The sequence below is a fragment of the Calidris pugnax genome, unplaced genomic scaffold (genome assembly GCF_001431845.1).
Source record: "Calidris pugnax isolate Ruff unplaced genomic scaffold, ASM143184v1 scaffold252, whole genome shotgun sequence".
NCBI classification, from domain to species: Eukaryota; Metazoa; Chordata; class Aves; order Charadriiformes; family Scolopacidae; genus Calidris; species Calidris pugnax.
The window spans coordinates 1,069,551-1,092,598 of record NW_015091118.1 but is presented as its reverse complement, the minus strand read 5'-3'; the positions used below and the strand labels follow the sequence as shown (position 1 = coordinate 1,092,598).

The 23,048-nt window shown below is 39.4% G+C and overlaps 1 protein-coding gene across 28 annotated transcripts in view; it reads right to left on the bottom strand.

Moving 5' to 3' along the window:
• The window catches only part of DLG2 (discs, large homolog 2 (Drosophila)), a 1,063,278-nt gene that overhangs the window by 41,002 nt on the left and 999,228 nt on the right, over nucleotides 1–23,048 (bottom strand). For all 28 annotated transcript variants that reach the window (XM_014958284.1, XM_014958304.1, XM_014958277.1 and 25 more), the window contains 2 exons: nucleotides 15,827–16,003; nucleotides 4,804–4,879 (listed from right to left, as the gene is read on the bottom strand). In XM_014958284.1, coding sequence (XP_014813770.1) covers nucleotides 4,804–4,879; nucleotides 15,827–16,003 — 253 coding nt within the window. The remainder of the gene's footprint in view (nucleotides 1–4,803; nucleotides 4,880–15,826; nucleotides 16,004–23,048) is intronic.

Below are 23,048 nucleotides of genomic sequence, written 5' to 3'. Positions count from 1 at the left end.
AAAGCCCTAATGGATAGTGATGGAGCAATATGGTGTCGGTCACAGCCCAGGACCCGCGCTGCTGATGAGCAGCAGAGCTGCTGGGAGAGATTTTGGAGGGATGGGGCAGTCCCTGTTCTCCGCAGGCACCTCATCCCACTTTGGCACCCTGCTGAGCAGCCTCACCAGGGCAGGCACCCATCCCACAACGCTCCCCAGTAATCACGGACTGAACACCCCCCATGCACCCTGACACGTGCATTAAAAATTGAGAAGCACGTTATTCATTTCACTGGGAACTGAAATTAGGTATTTGTCCAAGAGATGATGTTCTGGGGTCACTGGCCAGATAAGATGTGAAATGAAAAGGCATATGGTATAAAAAAACCAAAAAGCTCTCTGTATAAAATTAAGTTTTACCTAAACATTATGCTTCATGATAGCGCAACACTTCTCTGGGAGCAAGCAACATCCATGAGTGTTAGAAAAAAGGTGAGATGTTGATAAAAGTCTTTCCAAGAGCTACAGTTTCCACTATAAAAATATTTTCAAGAGACAGTCAAGAAAGAGTATATGATCTGACAGGGATAAAAGCAAAGAGATGCTATTTTTGTCTCCCGAAAGACTGGTTGTAATTACAACGGTTGAGAAAAAAGCAGATTACTGGCTCGTCTCTTCTCCCTCTGTAATATTCCCATCATTGTTTGACATTCTTTTTGATTTAGTAAAAACACTGAAAAGCCTTTAGGCATTGTGGATTTTAGGACTGGAAAAGGAAAGGATATTCTTGTTCAGCCTGAAGCCTATGGAAGGGGGAATTACCAAGGGTTGGGTATGTTGCTTTGGCAGATATAAAACCCTGCTCACAGCTATGAACATGGTCTGCTCCTTTGGTGCAACGGTCAGCATCAGAAGATACTTGTGATATGATCTGGAGTTCAACACAGCATAAAACATACTTTTTAATGAAGTTTGTGCTCACATAACTCCTGTAGCTTCCTCCAGCAAAAATATGGGACATAAAGCTTTGGGCTGTTCTGTTTTCCATTGATTATCCATAGACCAGTGAGCTCCATGGACGGAGATAGCAAATGCTTAGGAAATTGTAACTGTCTTATCTTATCTTCATTTACCTTTTTAATATTTGAAATGTTAAAATAGAAAATGTCCTGGAAAACCTGCCCTTTGCTGCAGTAGCATAGAGCAGCTGTAGGGAACCAGAGGGGTGGATTGGTTGCTTTGATACTCCAGCCATTTTCAGTAACAATTAGAAAAGCTGGTGAAGATAATTACTACAATTATATGAATGAACTTGGTCAACTCAACTAAAGCACAATCTTTGCTTGGTGAAATAAAGCTGTTTCTACCACTATTTGTATTCTTCTCCTTATTACACAGGTGTTAGCATCTCTAACTGGTTTGATATCTTTAAAAAATTTTATAGGACATGATGCTTTACAGGATTCTGATGATGTCTCTGAATCTGAACAAATAAGTTTCTTCTGGTCAAAATAAAAAGAATGTGAAAGAAAAGTAGCCCTATTGGGTTAAACCAGAGATCCAGTTAGCCCAGTAGCTTTTTCTGAAGTTGTCCAGTAACAGATGTTTAAAAGAAAAAGTAGAAGAAACATGATCCTTCCCCTTTTATAACCTCTCTGTTTCTTGAAATCAACAGTTAGTATGTTCTGAGCTACATGGCCAGAGTACTAAAAGTTGTCATTAGATCCATTGCTTGTTAATTTATCTAATTCCTTATTAACTTATTTATTTTTGTATACAATATCCTGTAACAATGAGCATCAGAATTTAATTATACATTCTACGGAAAGATACTATCCATTGCCTGATTTAAATTTGAGACCAAAAAGAAGATTCCACTGGAGCTCCCTAATTGTGTTTCACATTCTCTGTGTTTGCATCTATCCTGATTATCCTGATTTTGTAGCCTTTTTTGTTCCAATGAAATGAATTAAAAGTGATTTAAATATTCTAAATCACATTTAAAAAAAAATGCTGAACTCATTTTCTAGATGAGGTAATGCACCCAAGTTTGCCTTGAAAAAGAGGAACTTTTGGTCCTTTGAAAAGATTATCTTTTAGCTATCCCTTCTAACAGTTTTGTCAACAGTACTGCTGAGTGTTCTTAAACACCTTTTAGTGAGACACAAGCAGCTGATCAGCTACAAATGTCACACCCACCATAATAGTTTCTTTCTGTCTTATCTATGGATTTGGGATTAAAAATGAGGCATAAACAGATGAAAATGTATAAGACTTTTAAAACTTGTAGAATAACTAAACAGTTCATATTTTAAAATCATAGAAGTTATCTCAAAGAAATTTTGCCACTATCTCATAAAAAATTTACTGTGGCTTATTAGGTCTTAAACATTGCTTCTATAGGGGAGGAAAGGAATAGAGGCCAGCAAGATGCTGCAGGTAAAATCACAACAAGATAAAGTTTCTACCTGTGCAAAAAACCCCAAGCATTCTCTGTATTTGATTAAATTTTGTTAAAAGTTGTTTCCATACACATGTCCTGGCCAAATTTAGAAGTATCACATGAAAATGTGATACTTCTCCGAATCTCATCTTTTCAGTAAATTAAGACAATACCACTTGCCCCCACAGTTATGAATGTATGAGCACAAAGGTGCAACAGCGAAATATAAGCCCATTCCTATCTGAATTTTAGCTTTATTTCCAATAGAAGAGTTCTCCTGGGCTTACTGCAGCCCTGTTTGTCTGGACCGAATTTCTTCCAGATAAAAAAAGTAAAGCCTGTTAGACAGTCTACACCACTTCTTTTTGAACACTGAAAGACTAAATGGAAATGCTGATCCTTAAAATGTACATACATGTATGTGTGCCCAAACACCTCATTTTACATGTTGATGCTTAATTTAACAATGAATCCTTCTTCTTTTTTTGCTCCTTCAAACAGAAGCCTACAAATGTCTTTTCCCAAAAAGCCTTGAAATTGTGTGACTTTTTTTTTTTATAGACAAAAGCAAATTTCAGCAAATACTAACAATAGAAAGTATGCTCCCAAAAGGGTACAATGGTCTTGGTCTGTAATTACACAATTTCCTAAACACTGAAACAAACATTGATATGAGTGGCCGGAAGATTAATGTTGCACTGATGACAAAAATGGAAAAACAATTTAGGGAATCAAGAGGTAATTAAATTCTTGACAGACTCACTTGAATAAGGACCATTAGTTATATGAATGAATTATTCCCCTCAGGCTTTGATATATACAGGAAACAGTCATTTACCAAGTGATTTCATTGGCAATATAAAGCTTATTATCTCCCAAAATAAATGGCAACATTAATTTACAGAGTTGCAGAGAGTGGTCATTTCAAAGTAAGAAATGGAGTTCTGACTCCTAAAGAAATGCAATGAGATGAAGAAATCCTTTCACAATGCAGTTTGTTCTATATTTTATACCAAGTTATCTGCATGTACAAATAACATGGAGAAGCTGAACTCTGATTCCAAGTACATTATAAATCTGGAAAACTGGTTTCAGCCAGTGCAATTATTCTGCATTTGCACTGAACTCAGAAACTGTTCTGTAGAGCAGTAGCAGGGAAGTATATGCACATCTGAAATATTATTTTGCTGACCAGTAGAGGCTTGAGACCCACTGCACTAGGAACTGCATGTTCATAGCAAGAGGAACTTCTTACTCTGCTAATGCGTCTAAGTGAAAAGATGGAATAAACTGGGATAAAGGAAGTGTTGTTACTCCCATTGCAGAGGGAAATGAAGCAAGAAGAGATTAAGAACTAGATTAAGAAGAGAATTTCAAACTAGGCAGATGACCATGTGAACTGTAGGTCTGGAAGGGACCTGCTGAACCTCTTGGCTTTGTCCTTTTCTAGCACCTACCTATGACTGTCCTCCCACCACCCAGTTTTGGCCCTGCCCTGTGTTTTCTGCAGCCAAACATAACGTTTGGCTGATGGTTTCTGAAGCTCCGTTTCTTGGTTTGCTCACAGAAGCCATCAGTTGTACATCCCATGTGTGCCAAGTGGACTGTTTTCAAAAACACTGCAATGCACATGTAATGTCAAGAATTTACTGCTGCTGCAAATGCAAGCTCCAATTCCACAGAAAAATACACCTCAACGGCCAGGACCATGAGCATTTCTCATGCTATAACTCTTGCTAGCCAGACGGCAATGTACGGGATGTTAGACATCAGGCCAGTGAGAACTGGTGAGTGTTGGGCACAACAGAGGGATGCCGCAGAGCGGTGACAGCGGGGAGGTTGCCTGGTCCAGATAGCCCTGGTGGAAGGGAACGTGCGTGTTTGTGCTGCTTGTCCTGTCACACCTGCTGTGGGACACACCTGTGTTCAATGTCTGTCACAACTGTCAGAGCAGAAGATCCAAAACCCAAATTTTGCAGCTTGGACTCTTTAACGTTCAACCTGTTGTTTGAGATTTAACAGCTTTTGAAGCCAGAGAATTTCCATTTCTTGCCCGATTTCATGAACAATTATCTGCATTGGTTTTTAATATCTTTTCTACCCTATCCATCATTTAACTACAATCACAACTATCACAAAATGCTCTATATTTTCTTAGTATCTTCCAATTAGGATGCACCATCAGTCAGTATTATTATGAAAAGAATATGTAATTATTTAGAAGATTATATCATACTATACTCCTGCCTCTTTTTCACTATATTCCAGTTCTTGGTTTAAACAATCTAAATATTCCTCATGTTGCTAACATTTTCTCTTCTCTGAAACAACATAAAAAATTTTACAAAGTGCAATTTCAATAGGTTTCTCGATTTACGTACCCCTTTTGCATCAATTACACCAGGTTTCGCGTTGAATTTCACCGTCTTCAAACGTGCACGCTCCTTCCTTTCAACTCTGGGGGAAACACAAAGAATCACATGTTGATTATAGCAGCTTTTTGTAAGATACGTTTGATATTTGAACTCCCAAGACCACTGGCATGTTACTAAAGTGAGCATTTGAAGCAAATTTTATGAATTGGAAAGAGAGGGAGAGATGTCAGGTCACTTCCTCAGCCACACATCATTTTTCTGGCAAACACAGGGCTGGATCTGAGGTTCCTGCACCGGCAGAACAGCACTCCCTGTTACAATATCCTACAATATTAAAATGCAGAGTAACTTTCTTGAGGCTTTGATTACTTAAATCTATACAGTTTTGCCCAAAAGAGCATTTCTGAGGAGATGTACACATGCTCAGGGGCAGAAGAACCATTTCCAGTCGCTCTAAAATGCTGTGTATTAAGTGGGTGGTCTGATTTAAACCCTGCCCTCCACAAGCATTTGCAAGCAGATGGAATGCAAAGAAATTGTTTTTCTGACTCATTTGAGTGAAGAACTCATTGCTAGTACCTGAATTCTGAAAACAAAGATGGACAGGTTCATATTACCAAATAGCTTGGCCAAATAGGAAAAGACAGGAATTATAAATTTCAGGGGGTTGTCTTTGGTCTAGTTCTAGTCTGGTCCCATGAACTGACCTATGAGTAGGTGGATGATTTAGGCAAACCTTTCTTCAAGATCAGTTTAATACAAATGAATATAGTATGCATTCACCAAGCCTTTCCCACAAGATGACCCATGGTACAGAAATTGAGACCAAAAAAGGGCATTTGCTTTGAAAGTTCAAGCCTGATCTGAGTTGAAACACCAGAGCAGGCAGCCCCTGTGAGCCCACCTCCTGGCACCCAAGAGCCCCAACTGCCGTGTGGTTTGACCCAAAACTTGGCTTAATCTGTGCAGTTCTGGTATTCGTATATCTAAAGAAAATTGAAACGCTCTAATGAAAAGCTTCCAAAGTTATATGGTCCTGATATCCATAGCTTCAACAAACAGAGTGAGAGGGGAGTTGTCACACTGCATATGCAATGCCTTCAGAGTCAGAAAATACTGAGATCTAAAAAATGCTATTTTGGAGAGAAAGATGTATCAAAATAATTAGCAATGAGCTGATGCCAGACAGATTTTAGGGAAAACACACTTAGTTTTAATTTTTAATGCTTAATATGTTTAGCCACCAAAATAATACAGTAGAGGAATGTGTGGCATCTCAATCCTTTCGTGTCTTAGAATCAAGACTGGACAAACACGAGTTACAGTCCCCAGTACAGAGGAAAGAAAGAGACACGCAAGGCATTTACAAAGGACATCAGATAGTTCACTGTTCCTTTTCTATCCTAAGTATTGTAGATTGTTATGCTGAATTTCCATTATTCAATGAATGAGCATAATTTTAAAAACATGTTAGTAAAACTTAAAATCCATTTGCATACTTAAATATTTTACCTGTGGGAAAACTATATGCTGCTAGTATATTTGCAAAGTTCACCATTACTACAAGATTTACATATGTTGTATATGTAAACTATTAACACAGCATGCTTAAATAATAATTCCAGGAATTAAAAAAAAACCAAATACGTAAGAAGGGGTGAGCTCTTCCCTAAACAAAATCAACCCCCAAGAAAACAGGTGCAGAGAGAGAAATCTGAAGAAAGAAAGAAGCTCTTCATGTCCTTACTCACCTTGACTAATATGTTCATTACTGTAAAAATGACATTTACTACCTTTGCAAAATCATCCATGGAATCTATCATCTACAAAAAAATCTATCATCAGCAAAAAAATCTGATCATCTACCTATAATTGAAACTGTAACTCTATTTGTCTAAGCTTAAGAATTGCTCTAGGAAATCTAAGTTGAATCCTGCAAAGCCAGCTTATGAGAGCTTGATACAGTATTTTTATTAGAAAATAAATAGCTGGGAAAAAAGTGATATTTATTATATTTTGCAAACTGGACCAGATATAGCCCTTTTTCTAACATTCACAGATTCCCACAAATAACATTAGAATACATTCCTGCAAATCTCTTGGTTTCTAAGTTCAGATAGTAAGAATACTTAATTTCTGATAATTTTTTTTTTTTTTAAATACAAACTCTAGTCTTTTGATAGAATGATAATTAACACAGCATGTTTCCTTCTGTCTGAGTGGGCTTATATATTTCCTACTGAAACACAGTGAATGCTGGTTACTATAGTTACAGTTTAAATTTAGAATAAATGCATTTCTCTGTAAATGTGGAATATTCACATGGAAACAGCTCAAATGCAGCTTTCAAATTAAATCTATGTTATTAAAAACACATGAACAGTCTTAAATTTAAACTAGCAGATGAGGTCCCTTGATAGTACCGGTAAGAAATGAAGACTTGAGGCTGTGTAATTGCCTAAATAGGATGGATGCCTTCTGAGAAAATAATTAGCTCAAATGAACACAGTATTCTACTTATTAATCTGTGTTAACATTTAAACTCATTCCAGTCCTGTCTAACTTCCTAAAACATCTGCTTTTAACTTCATTTCTTATTCACTGCATAAAGAAATTTGGAAATTAACCCCGAAGAGTGGGCCTTATTTATGAAATTCATCGTAATTGCATTAGCAGCCATGGAGGCATCGCTGCTTTCCACGGGCATAGCAGGCAGATCAGGAGCTGCAGAAACATTCTGCATTGCTTTGAGAAGTGTACAAGTAATGTCATTAAGTGCCATTAATCCTCCAGGCAAACATACCAACAACATTCATACATGTTCAGCGCGCCTGCTGAATACTACAAACATTTCATAATACGGGGCTGTGTTAAGGGTAGCACATGGTGCTGCCTCCCATTACAATTTTCCTGGCATCTTCCACAATAAAACAGTTCTGTTACTTATAATTTGGCTGACCTGTCAACTTCCAAGCTGAAATTTCATGTGTCTCAGGGTAATTACATTACTGTTGCTGCCTGAAGTGTCAACGAAATGGGTTAGCTGTTGCAGAAAGGCTGGGATAAAATAAATGGGTTTGCCAAATTTACAAAATACTGCAGCTCAGGTGTTCCACTGCTTTCATGTCTTGGGTTTGGGACTTGAAACGTGGCAGTGGGTTGTTCTGGCATCAGGAATATACCTCTCTTTTTCCTGACAGAATCAACCCAATATCTGAATGCCTGAAAAGCTCCGGTTTTTACATGCTCTGGAGAACTCAGTTACAATTTAGCTTGGTTCTCCAAAGATTTAGTCTTTGTTGAGGTAGGTAGTCAGTGTGGAGTACTACAGTGAACTAAGATCATGGAACCACAGAATTGTCAGAGTTGGAAGGGACCTCTAGAGATCATCTAGTCCAACTCCCCTGATAAAGCAGGATTGCCCAGAGCACATCACTCAGGGCTGCATCCAGGTGGGTCTTGAAGACCTCCCTGGGCAGCCTGTTCCAGGGCTCTGGCACCCTCACCAGAAAGAAGTTCTTCCTCATATTTGAGTGGAACTTCCCATGTTCCAGCTTGTGCCTGTTGCCCCTCATCCTGTCACCGGGAACCACTGAAAAGAGTCTGGCTCCATCCTCCTTCAACCCACCCTTTAGATACTTGTAAGTATTAAGAAGGGTTCCCCTCAGCCTTCTCTTCTCCAGACTGAAGAGCCCTAGCTCTTTGAGACTTTCCTCGTTAAGGGAGATGCTCCAATCCCTTAATCATCTTTGTAGCCCTACGCTGGACTCTCTCCAGTAGTTCCCTGTCTCTCTTGAACTGGGGCTGTTTCCATATTTCTCATCTGAGCTACTGGGAAACTTTTGACAGAGCTAAAAAGGGAACTAAAATGGTGAAGATAAAAAGTGTTGATTATTGGTTCTTTTAGCATCATTGATCCATCACTTAGAAAACACATTTTTTAAAGGAATGCTAATTCAAGCACTTTTAGCCCTTTTTGAATCTTCAGGTTTTTAATTGCTATATTTAAGGAAAAATAACCTTGACTCCCTTTTTTCCACCAAGAAAAAGGGAGTTTAGGCACAAAGGGGTTTTTTGCAGCAGCTGACACTGTGAATGCCTAAATAGCAACATGACTGTAAATTCCTTACATTGCTTTAGTTGATAGCAAACCTACCATCCCTTGGACAACATTTAGATCAATCAGCTGAGGAAATTGCTTTTAAAGGAAGAAATGTTTCACTTCAAACTGCATCCATTTTTCACTCACCACTGCTGCACAAAGCAGGATTGTGGGGGGTTGTGACGAAAAAAAAAAAAGTGGAGGGGGAGGATTCCTATTCACCAAATTCACCAAATTTGTAGAGGTCCAAATTTCCTACCCTGGCTCACCTGATGTACACATTGCTCCTGTGCCCCTTTCTAATTACATATCTGCTCAACAGAGCTACGCCTAAGGGATGAGGAAAGAACAGATAAAATTTCCAAAAACTACTTCATGGCTCAGGTCCCATTTTCAAAAGTGCCTGGGGGTGACTGAAACTCAATGAGATTTCAAGAAATGCTCAAACACACCTACATCCTGCATTCAAACGGGACTTGGGAGCTGAAAATCTCTCAGCCCCATGTGGAGACAGCATTCCCTAGCACAACTGACGGGGATTTCACCTCCAGCTTTCCACCTGCTCTCCAAGTGCAGCTGCCTGCAGAGACACTGCTGTGTACAGGGAAATGGTCTAAGACCATCTGAGATCTGGGGCGTTGGAGTATACCCTGTACACTCATCTTCTCTTGAAAAATTTCTTGATAGTGGACACCTCATGGCCCTTTTTTCAAAAATGGTCAGGATTCATTTTCTCTTCCCATGTAAAGCTAAAAGAGTGGAGAGGTACACTGAAAACACTGAAAATATATCTCAGCCTTCAGCGTTTCCTCACTTAACAAGCTCAAGGCTTCAGTTCTTTGGGGTGCTGTTCTCTTCCTACTCCTCTTCTGAGGAACTTATTACTAGGATGCAACACACACGGCACTCCAATATCTATCTGCTTTTGTGTTTCTGGGCACATGTGGCTGTTGAAAATGGGCCTCTGGGATTTTTCAAAGCAAGGCTTTCAGTTCTTCGTGTGCACGGCAAAGAAGAAGAAATCAAGCATAACTCAACCAGGCATGAACTGTGATCCTCCGTTGCCGGGGGTTAATGGACCGCCGGGAATTTTGTCAGTGCCTTTCTAAAAGCACTGATCAGTCTTCACAGCAGAGATGTAAAATATCAAGTGAGACATGCTTTAATCTTCAATACCAGTGTTCATCACTGATGTAAAATGCAGATGCAAATTGCAATCTGGTGTCGAGAATCAAATAAAATGGTTGCAGTAGCCTAATTTGCACAGATTTGTTACTGAGGTGTTTTGCAGAATGAGTTATTTCCAATTCCAGGAGAGTTATCAAATAGATGGACACTTGAAAGACCTTGTTATACTTTACATATCTGTTAACTTGTTTCTTCTTGTCTTGCTTTGTCATTTCCAGGTAATCTGCATTCTATTTGTTTTGCCTGCCTATCAATTGAAAGATATGTGAAAATACGTATTACTATTTATAGTCCAAATATGAGGACTCGGACCATAGTTATTTATTGCTTCCATACCCTGCACTGCTTAGTCTTGTTTATGTGAGCTCTGAGCTTACCAATAGATTCCCTTTCTCAATATTATTTTTGAGCACTCCTGAAGTGGTATTTTTGCAACAGAACATGCATTTTTCAGTAGGAGAGAACGTGCTCTCATTCAGCTCTCCACCTTCAGTGACTTGCTTATAGAGAGCAGCTCAGCATCTGGTCAATATTTTATAAAAAGAGTAGACCTAATGCCATTAGGAAGTGAATTCTCATAAAACTGTAGAACAGTCTTATTCTGTTTGAAAGCTAATGGCTGTTTTCCTTCAGCATGAAAGTTTCCCATCATTGCAAGAGAACAGGAAGAGGAGTATATATACACATACATATAAATTTTATTCCATATTTATTTTTTCCAATTAAATTTCTAAGTTTAGTCAGGTAACTTATTTTAGACAAAGCTTACATGATTATTCCATGTTAAAAAGTTTTATCATCTAAGGATTAAAGTCTCAAGGCATGTTTAGAAAGGTGGACAATTTATAGAAAACCATTAAAAATAAAACTCACTTGAGTGGATAAACATGCCCTTCTGCCAAGCTGAGCAGAATAACAAATTTAGGTTGGCTTTTTGCCCACAGGGACTTCTATGCTGGGAAAACCTCTAGTTCCTTGTCCTTAAATGTTTGTGAAACATTGTTTTTTATGTACTTTTCCCCCCATTTTGTTCTGAAAGGAGAACGTGATTACATGTATTTGTGGGGAAAATGTTGCCTACATGAGAATACAAATATCAGGCTGGTACCATCATACGCCTTCAGATGGCAATAACAAGAGATAAAGTTGCCTAATATTTTGCAGTCAGATGTACTTAAACTACCTGAAAATGGCAATCTTAGAATGATGTCCAGTCTGAGAGCAATTTTGTGGCTGCACATCTTAAAGACAACAGAAAGATTAGTGTAAATATTTTAGTGTTTTAGGACCAAATCCTTGTGGCTACAGTGGGAACAGAGAATATACGCTCGGCCATTCTACAGCAATCTGTGAGAAACCACAGACTAAATTACACAGAAAATACTGAACCTTGGCATTCAGGAAGTGGGAGGTTGCTGTTTTGTGGGGCTTGCAATGTAGGAGCTTTTCTGTGTGCAGAGTCTCAGCAAAGAAAAAGTGAAAAGAACTGGAGGTGTAAAATCAGCGCTACCGCAAATTAAAACCTCTTTACTACTGAATTAGAGCATCTGTCTAGGAATTTAATGCAATTTAGCTTATGCACATTGCTTTCATGCCTTTTGTTGATTCGCTTTTACTATTGGGAGTGTTTCTGTGGGGATAGAATCTTATAGGCTGCTCAGCTGGGTACTACAGAAAACTGAATTTATTTGGTTTATCTGGACAATAGGAGTGATCAGAAGTCCAGCATATGTAGAAATTAGAATCTAAATCTCTACATGCAAATGTAACAAAAATCTAGTGCAAATCTAATTTCTGCTGGTCATTCTAGTATAAAAATAGCAATTTTTGATGATAGGGGAGCAATTCCCATGCGTAAACATAGCGCACAGGTAATACCACAGGCTGCCTGAGGCGTTGGTGCAGGGTTGGTAGTCATGTCCCCTCACCTCAGATACCCTGCCCAGGATAATAGCTGTGCCCTGCTCTCCCCTTAGACAGACCATGGATAAATCATTTTGGTGGACGTGAAACCACAGAATATATAATAACAACTATAACAACGATATATAATAACAACTATTTGGTGACTGTTAAATCACAACTGAAGTAGCTTGCAGCCTCTTATGGTGAAGTCCTACTGTTCTCAACATCACTATGATACAATATCACAATGCCTTTGCAGCCCAGCTGGCTACTCACTCCATTGTTTGAGAGCAATAGCCTCAACGTTTTTATCAGACAATAAATACATACTAACAAATGGACAAAATGTCGTTTTCAGATGTAGAAAGGATTGCAATGACTTTTTTTAGCACTGCAGAATACTGGGCATTTAGTGTTCATTAATCCCCACCGAGGTCACTGGCTCACCACTTCATGAGGTTTGGTCTTTGCATGGATCAGTGGAAAAACACAGGGTCACCCTCATTCCTTTGTGCTCCCTCTTTCAGTAACCCTCCTCCAGCTGCAGTGCTGCCCTCCAGAACTCCCTCTTAAAGCCTGACTTTACAATTTAAAGTCCACACATTGGCAGCAGCTCTGAAATCTGATGACAAATAGCTTTCAAACTCTATTGAATTGCTAAGGGGTAAAGTCTGGCAATGTATCCAACTCCCTGGAGAGAATAATGAGTGGCAGCTCCCCTGTAATTATAAATTATGATTTCTTCTGGTATATTACATATATCATAGAGGAGAAAAAGAGTATAGAGTCTTGATATATGATTCAAAATTTCTCTTATCAGCTCATGATAAAATGTCACTGTGTAAAGATTTAAAAAAGCTGCAAAACTCAATACTTGGAAAACAATTACCATTACACTGCACCTTAAAGAAGTAATATAAGGTACTTTTTATGGCTTTGTGTGTTTATATACATATATTTCTGTACATATCTATATACCAAAATAAAATTGAAGCTGTCACTGGCTTTCAGAGCTATTCCATAATGATTCCATTTATGAAAAATGCAGGAATTGTGTATGAGCTATTGCTGGCCAGGAGATAAGGGAGCAAAGCAGATAGCTAAAAGATTGACCCTGGCACTAATAATCCCTGAATCTGTAAAGCCTCTTTGGCCCAAACTGCAAAACCTGTTACAGTCCCACGGGACAGTATTCCTGCATGCATACATAGGCAGAAGAAGGACTCCAAGCACAACACCAAAACCAAACCCTACCAAACCACCCCCTCCAAAACCCCCAAACCCTACAGAAGAGGAACAGAAATGAATGGGGGATTGAAGAGACAAATATAAAACCTCTTCAACCTACAACATCATAGGAACCTGAGCTTGCAGTACAAGTCACAACCCAACAAACTGCCACAGATACTCTTTTGCTCCTGTTCCATCACAGGCATATTTTACTGATAGATATTACATATACCATATTATATATCATGAAATGCCTGTAGAAATAATCCCATATAAATCATAAGAGATATACCACCCTGGATTAAGCAGTTTGAATGAAGATTTCCATGCCATAGTTGCCAACATTTGGTCAAATGAAGCCCAGGCCTACTCTGTTTTACATCAAGCCTCTCATAGTCAATAACCTACACCTGTAGAGGCAATTCAACTCTGAATTAATACTTTCTGGTAAGTATGATGAGCTTCATTCTCTGATGCCTAGCCTTGTATGCACTGATTGCTCATTCTCCCCTTGAGTGGTGTAAATGACCACAGAAGATGCTGGCAAGAGCACGTCAGTCTCACTGACTCTAAGGGGTCATCCAGAATCGACAGAAAGGAAATACTCACTTTTTAGTGCATTGGAAAAAATAACCTTGAACAACTGAAACCTTTTGTGACATAATAGCAACCTCCAACTACCCCAGCTCAGGTGTATCACATCATTACATTAATGCAGACAGAAAACCAGATGCCATTGATTTTTCCAGGCCTCTCAGATTCACTAGTGGAGAATCGGGATGACAAGTGGAGAGCATGGTAACTCTAACTGCATCTTTTCGAATTCAAGACTTATTTTTAGGCTCTAACCAACCTATTTTCATCTTGCCTCTTTCCTTTTTTTTTTTTCTCCTCTTTTTTCCCTCTCTTCTCCCAATGTTTCTTAAGCCACATCTTTTTCCTAGGCTGTATCGTATGTCTGACCTTGACTAGGGAGCCTCTATCTTTTGTCCTTCTTGAAAACACCACTGTGCAGGTAACCTGATAAGCTTTAGGGCACTTACATACTCTCCACCTTACAGAAGATAAAACTTCACATCTAAATCAGTTGCTTTGCCCTTCTTTCCACTACAGATGTTTTATTAAGTATGGCAGCTTTTTGTAGCTTTTCACAGTACGAACCACACTGTGAGTGAGCTTTGTGCACCTATTTCCCTCAGTAATAACTGAATAGACTGTCCTCTTTTCCCATGTGTGATCCAGTCATGCCTAGTAGTGTAGCAATTAACAGTAGGAAAGTATTCCTTTTTCAGTATCTAGAGACTAAATCTGTTTATTTGGCATCTTTTTCCCATTGCAAAAATTATAGTGTAGTTTTTACTTCTATGTATTACACAAATCCAAAATTGCTTTTTGCTGAAAATCCTGGTGTGGTTGTTATTCAAACATGGTCACTATTAGAGAAAATGAGGTCCTTGCAGGGCCCATGTCAACAAGGTATTTGATGGTCTTTCACTTTACTTTTACGTGATTTAGAACAAGGAGTACCATGAGCTCTATTAGCACCTGGGCCAATACTCTTGAAACAGCAGCAGGCGCTCTATAGAGCATCAGACATCCCATTTCCCCACTACAAAAAATGGGCATGATCATTTTTATATTAATGCTAAAGCTGAAATGGCTAGGAATAGAAAGTTTATATGCAGTATGGGAGCATTGCTGCAAAAGAGAAATGTAATGTGGTTTGACAGATTTCATTTTCCTCCTACCCTTTCAGTTCTTGACCTTTCTATAGCAACTATCAACAGAGGCAGAAAGTAATACTGATTTGTGTGGTAGTTCTGATAGTGTCAGAGACTTGCGGCCAATTTTACAAAAGCACCTAGACACAGTAAACAATACAAACAACGAGAGAGATTCAGATGTCTGTTCTCTCTCCATTAGTCAGTACGAATCCATCACAGCTAAACAAAGATTCAGATTTAGCTTGGAGAGTGGATCAAAGTTCCTTCATTTACATTATATGGAAAATGTACTGTGATATTGATTATCCATCAGTTTCCAGGCAAGCAGAGATTAGATTAACAGATTTTGAAACCAAAGAGGACCATTATATAATTTAGCATCATTTTTTACATCACACAGTCTGAGAAGTTTAATTCTATTACTCTCAGAAAAGGAAGACATACAGTCTTGATTTGAAAATGTCAAGACATCCATTACATCCCTCAGCAGTTTGATGCAATGGCTAATCACCCTGACATTAAAACATGTGCTCTACTTCAAATTCAGAGCTAATTCCCAGACTTGAGTTCTGGTTCTTCCTTTTTCTGCCAAAGCTCTTTAGTAGATGGTGCTCATTCCCTTTTCTGCTCTTTCTTTGTGAAGATGCTAATCCACTATAATTGAGTCACCTTTTGAGCTCCTTTTCAGTACAGTTAAACAGCCTGAACTCTTTAAATCTCACAGTGAAAACCATATCTTTCAACTCTCGAAATAATAACTGTGAGATTTTCCTCTACTTTCCCATTTTTTTTTTAGTAGATTTAGGTACCCTGTCTTTGGAAGAAAATGGAATATTTTAACATCATGGCCAAGGAGGTAGAAGGAGGAGGCAGCACTCACCTCCTCTTGCTGGGTATAACTCCCATCTCCTCACTGTCTCCCTCCAGAGTGACCCTCCTCGCCTGCCACCATTCATCGTCCGAGGCGTTGATGACATGAAGGATGTCTCCGTACTTAAAACTGAGTCCTTGGCTTGGGAGGCCACTGTCTTTGCTCTTGTCATAGTCAAACATGGCTCTGTGAAAGGAAAAAGATATGAAGACAGGTGATGATATCAGTCTTGGGAACACTTCTGGACAGTTTGTCATATTTTATGTTACAACCAACCCTTGCTTCTTTCCAAAAGAAAAGGTCTTGCTCAGAGAAAAACTTTCCACTGTGATGTTAATCTTTACAGAATCCTCTTTTTTTTTTTTAAAAAAAAAAAAAGAAACTGAACAGTAAATATGGTATTTACTGTTTGACTTATTAAAGAGCAATCACCATACAAGAGTATCTAGTAAAAAAACCTGGTAGCCAGAAGCTCCTCCTGTCACCTTGCTGACAGCAATTTGTGGCTGTTGAGCTTGTCCTTTGCTTACATTTCCCTGAGCTCAGACTGGCGGTGTCTGACAGACAGGGGTGCACTGGGAGCACTAAATAACCGTGCTCAAGGTAATGCATTTCTTTAGGTGAATGGATACATCTATCTTAGCATCTAGTTCAGACCAGAAGTGAGCTTTCAAAGGGAATCTCTTGATTATGCCCGCTCAACGTGGTTCATGTCCTGTGTCTGTGTTAGATTGCACAGATTGGATTCTTGACATTTGAAACTAAACTGAAAGGTGCCCTGACCAGAGTAGTGTGAGTCTGACACACACCTCTCCAGATGCACTCAAGGTGCAAGGAGCACCACGGCTTTCACTGTCCACATCCAGCCCCCATGGGCTGCAGCACCTGCTCAAGCAGCCCTAACTATTTCCTTTGGTGTTGAAAATGTTTTTCACCAGTTTGAAGTGGAACTCTACCTTGGGTATGCCTATATAAAAAAGTCTCATGCATAGGACATGTGTATTAACATAGGGCATATATAGAGTCATAGAATCATAGAATGGTTTGGGTTGGAAGGGACCTCAAAGATCATCGAGTTCCAACCCCCTGCCATGGGCAGGGACACCTCCCACCAGACCAGGTTGCTCAAGGCCCCATCCAGCCTGGCCTTGAACACTTCCAGGGATGGGGCATCCACAACTTCCGTGGGCAACCTGTTCCAGTGTCTCTTCCTGAGATCTAATCTGAATCTTTTTTCTTCCAATTTAAAACTGTTTCCCCTTGTCCTATCATTACACCATACATAGAGTCTGGGGACTCTATAAGCACAAATTGAGAGCTGGCTTTAAGGCTACCAAATTGTGGCTGGATATAGTTCAGCATGAACTTACTACCTAAGTATTCATCCCAGATCTGGGAGAGATCTCCAGTGTGCCCTGAGCTCTGTATTACCACGCCACAGTAATACCAGTTCTCAGCTTCATCTAGTCCTATGCCTGGCACCTACAGTCTTCAGGGCAGACTCTAGTTTCTCAGGGGAAGACCCTGCACATGACTCTCAGCAAGGCTGGACAGGAGTGCAGGTTGCTCACTGGAATTACCTAGCTAAAAATCCAAATCTTGTTTTTTTACAGGAAAAAATATATGGGAATATTTTTCCCATGCAAAATATTGTTTAATGATCATGCCTGTCAAGAACTGATGTTTATTTCCTATAGGGAAAATAATATGATTATAATCCTGACTACAGAAATGTTAGATCAGTAAAATCCCAGGAGGGCTATAATAATTCCCACTCTTTTATTGTCAGAAATAAAGCCATGGCAATCTATTCACTGGTAAACACTTCTGTGAGAAGAACTTGATATAATTAATTGTTGTGCATTGTAGTGTAATTGCAGAGAATGATTATAGAAGCTTTATGGGTAGATTTAAAACACTCAAGGCTACCTCTCATAATGAGAAGAACTTAAAAAAAAGTTATGAGTTGTAACTATGCAATCAAAATAATTTAAAAGCTCTCAAAAGATCTCATCCTGCATGAAAGGTCTGGTTCAGGAGGAGGAAAAATGCTATTTGGGATATGTCTTTTCTTAAAGAGTTTACAGTCATGTACTAACATCTTCAGAAAAGCCCAGATAATTCCCTGCTCTGAGGATGAAGACAATAAATAATCCTGCTGAATTTTGCATAATCCATGAGCTCAGATATGTTTGTGCCTTTCTTGGTAAATGTTCTTGGACTTCATGTAACCTTTGAAAAATTTTAATGGCTGAGTGGTGGAAATCCTTTAAAAACTTGGCTATAACTTATTAATTACATTCATAAAAGATTCTTATCAGTAGCAGGTCATCCACTGCCTTATTGAATAAGGCTTTCTGTGAGGACATATGATGAAGAAGAACACAAGTACAGAAGCAGCTAGGTATCATCAATCTCTTAACCAATTAATGACACTGGAGATGGCTGGAGAAATGGCAATGCACACAGAAACAGGCATACAACATGTCATCCTGTTGGTATTGTCCTTATGTACATGCAGTGGTCTGAGTTTTATCACTGTATTGAATATTCGTTGCCTCAAAAATTCACAAAATTCTGTGTATCTTGCCACGGAAGCCTATCAACATCTCAAAACCCTGACCATACAGTTGGCAGCCATGGGGACTGGGCAGATGTGATACAATCCTGAATCTATGCATAATTAAATTACTCAAAACAAATGACAATATCTTCTGTCGCAGAGAATATGCAAGACTGTCACATCCCAGATGTAAAACATGCCAAACTGGAAATGCTCCATCTTTGGCAAGTTCTAAGATGACAAGTGTGTTTCCAAAGCAAAGTAGTAGAAAGAAAGTAGGGCAGTGCTCTTTGTCCTTGAACAGACATTTGTACCTCAGAGGCCATGAATTAACTTAAAATCACTGTCTGCCATCATGCTAGCTGATGTTAACGACGGACGCAGATGGCAATGTTTGCCACTGACTTTCTTTGATTGAAGTAATCATGTGCAATGCTAATTAAAATGAGATTACAGATCTCAGACAAGAGAATTTTTGAGCACACTTTTCACTGAGTGAGAGATTTTGTGGCTGCATGCTCTACAGATGCTGATTGCTTCATTAGTAAGTGAAGATGATATGAGAGCTGACTTCAGTGCTCTTTCCTAAACATTTCAAATTAAGAGCCAGGTTTAAGTTGATAACATAACCATATTTAAGTATACAACTTTCATAACATTTCTGGCTCTGTAAAACATACTTTTGCACGTTGGCAGTTGGCCCAGCTGGAAAACAAATCTTCACTCTAGGCACCGTTGTATTCATGTAGAAGTTACATGACTACCGTGGGCAATAGAGACACCTAGGCATAGTCATCCTCACTGCCTCCTCTCAGTTCTTGGACTGTAAGTACAATTTGGATCTCTACATGTCCAATTCCAAGCTGTAGCTTTATTTATTTAAGAGGCTGACACGTCATTTCTAATTTTCTACCTGATAAGCACCCACTTGTGTTTGTGCTCAGTCTTGCAGGTGTATGTAAAAACCACATCTGCATCTGTTGAGTGTCAACCGAAGTGATACAAAATGAATGCAAACGGACCTCTCATTTGGTAAAAGAACCTGACAAGGCAGACAGAAAAGACGGAATTTTTTTCTTTGCTCTTTCATGATGTTGGACACTGGCAACCCAGTCTCCCAGAATGCCACACTACATTCTGCAGGCACTGAAACTTTCATCAGAGAGCAAAGTTCAGCTCTCAGCGAAGCCTATTTGATCTATACCAGCTTCTTTACAGAATCACAGAGTCACAGAACCACAGAATGACCAGATAACAAAAGCTTCTTTACAGAATCACAGAGTCACAGAATCACCAGACAACAAGCTAAGGTATGTTAGATACCTTAGATAGGTTCTGCCATGGCAAGGGGAATATCAGAGGAAAGGGTAAAATGTAGTAGCACCTTTGCAGAATCTTATGTGTTGAGGTGAGGACATAAGAAACCCAGTCCAGCAGGAGACCCACCGTCCCACCCCTCTCTGAGAAATGAGCACTGATTTTCCTTCCAGTTAGAGAAGGACCAACATGATCAGGACCTGACTGCCCTAACTCTCAGCGACAAGTACTCTTCCAAAACGAGACGTCTAAAAGAAACAGCAAAGAAGTGTTATTCAAACCAGCCAGAGGATTTAACCCATGAAGACATGTCACAGTGCCCCTCTCTCTGTGAGGAGTTGGAGGTATCTCCACACCATACAAGCACACACAGCGCAGGTGCTGGGGAGCCTGCTCAGCAGAGCTAAAGAGCTTTCTGAACTTGCTAACATGACTATATGTTTTCATATGGCTGAGTCTGCTTATTCATGGGTTACTCGGGCAGTTCTTCAAGGCACTGAGCCATAACTCATTTTTAGTGTCTTTTACTGCAATTTTAAAGAATAATAATCTCGATAACCTTAGAGCTTTCTAATGGCACTTATCTGACAGGCTTGGATACTAACAGCTTCTCCTTTTTTTCTCCACAACTGATAAAAATGCATCTTAAAGAGCAGTTCTTCTTTCAGGTGGTTTATATCCTCAGCTGGCTGCTTGCATCCACTGTTCAGCTCTTTTTGGCTCATATAGGACAGAACCAAGACCTCTACAAGGCTTTCTCTATGGCACTAAGGGCTCTCTTTCCTGTCAGCTGATTAAGCCTGCTTCTGAACTAGGATAGTCAATTTTTAATAACAAAGTAATTAGTTTAAATTATTTAACTTTCATGTTAGAGCTGTCACCAATGCTGTGACCACAGCAGCATCAGAAAAAAAATCCCGTTTGCCATCCTCTAGACAGTGCATTTCACTAACAAGACCCTGGGTTACACCAGACAGATTACACGTTTTGAGGTTACAAATACAGTGATTACTCTGAGATGTGGATGAAACACTGAAAGAGGGAACAGAGTTTGCTACAAACTAATCAAACAGATGTGGTGACATCACGATTCAGCCATCTTAGTTCCCTTATTAGAAAAAGAACAATAAGAATGGTTGTGATTATCAAAAGCCTAACGCAGATGCACCAAATTTCCATTAACAACTTTAAATTTTTTTCCTCAATTCCCAGTATCTGCACGGGTTTGGGAAAACTGTGTAACATCTGTACAACATTTTGAAAGTGAAAAGTGCTATTCAAGTGCTAAATGTTGTTGCTGTCTTCTTTATGAAAGTCTCCTGCTTGTAGAAAATTAAGAATCACTGTTCTGAGAAGTGAAGCAGAAGCTGCAAACATTTAGACCAAGCTGAACATGACAAATATTAAGATTATATGAGTTGTGTTTCCTTGACATTATTCCAGACTTCAGAAGTGATCATTACACTGGGCTAATCCCAGCAGTAATTTGGACAGAACCTAACAGGTTTTATTTTTGTGCTTGGGTGCTTCTTAATCATTTTTAGGAACCCACAACACGAGACAAGCATTTCACAACAGCATCAAAACTCATTGCTTAAAAATAGTTCGAAATGAAAACACTGCCATGTGCCAAGCTGTAATATACTGCCAAACATGCAAAGGTGTCCACACGGCAGTGAGGGGCACTAAAACGGAGGCATTTTTTTACCTCCACTTAGTGTAAATACTTCAGCATTTGAGGTATGTCCAAAAGCTAAGCTGCACTGCACAGTAAATTTCTATTTCTAATGACACCTATTCTTGCAGCTGGAGTAATAAATGTTTGACATAAAAGAAAATATATTAGCTTTAAGGAAATAGCAAATCAGTTCATTGAGCAGTCCCATATATTGTAGCCTACTGGCACCCACCATGCCTATACTCTTACCAACATTTTAAGAATGAAAAATAGGATACAGAAAGACTAAGTGCTCTTGCAAAGCCTGTGGGTGAAAAGGGAATTTAACAGAGAAACCTAGCTTCTTCGGCTAATGGTGTAAACACCATTTGTAAGTTAGTAGCATTCACAATCTTCCTGGCCAGGCAAGGGATATTAATGCATTTACAGCACAGCAATATATTTTGCTGAATGTCCCTGCATGTTCAGTGCAAAACACCAAAATCTTCAACTCCCATATCACTGCACTATGGCCAGTAATCTCAATTCGATACAGTTCAGGTACCACATGGCAGCTTTATTTGCATCTTTGAAATTACTTTCTTCTTCTGGCACAGATGGGAGTTTGCACATAAATTTACAGACTGCTCTTTGCCATTTACTTGATTATGAAACGACAACAACATTTAGCAAGAGAGATCTTCATCTTCTGTAAACAGTCCTAACTCTTCTGCAATCTGCCAGCATATCTTCATTTACACCACTTAAGGATATTACTCTTTTCTCTGAAAAATTCCTTAGCAGAGATTCTCAGAAATCAGGCTTTATAGCATCATCATAAGGAAGAGATACTTTTTTCTCCTTCCTCTCCACATCTGTCCTACCTTTCGCCCTATTGTTTTTGTTTTTACAGATGGGCAAATTCGGTGCACAGAGATTTAATCATTTGCCCGGGTTTAGACAATAATTCAGCATCAGAGTCAGAATCAGACCCCAAGTTTCATAGCTGTTTTTTCTGCACTCTTAGTAATAGATATATTTCCACCCACTTATGGGCTCAACTTGAAGAAAACATTAGAAGAAAATGAAAAAGACCCCAGCATAATTCATTGCTATAGCTACAACAGAACACAGCAGCACTGCGAGAGAAGCAGCCATTGCAATACAATTAAGATGCTATTAAAAGGGTTAATTTTTCACATAGTGGCACACCAGTAAACACTTTCACCTTCTCCTCCCAACTTTGTCTCCATCTGGAGAAGCTGAACAGGTAAATCCTACATGCAGAGTGTAGAAAAAAGTTACTCCTTATGAGATGTGGGAAGCTCTGAGGTGCTGCTTGCTATAAATGGAGGCTGCCAGAATAGCCCCCTGCACCAAGGATGATCCAGACGTACATTGTCACCTCCTCTGAAAGAGTGGGAGGTGACTGTTTTATTAGCTTTTATTAGGAGTATACTACACAATGTGGTTTCAACAAAAAAATCTGAATGTTTGACTTGTTACATAAAACCCAAAGGTACTGTGATTCCTCCCCTCCCCTCCCCTCCCCTCCCCTTTACCTCAGCCCTTCCCGCCGCCGCCGCGCGACCCATTGTCTGCTCCAACCGCCTTCACACCCGCACGCGGCTCCTGGCCACGCCCCCTCCGCGCCTGATTGGCTGCCGCGGACTTCCGGCTGGGGCTGTGTGGGA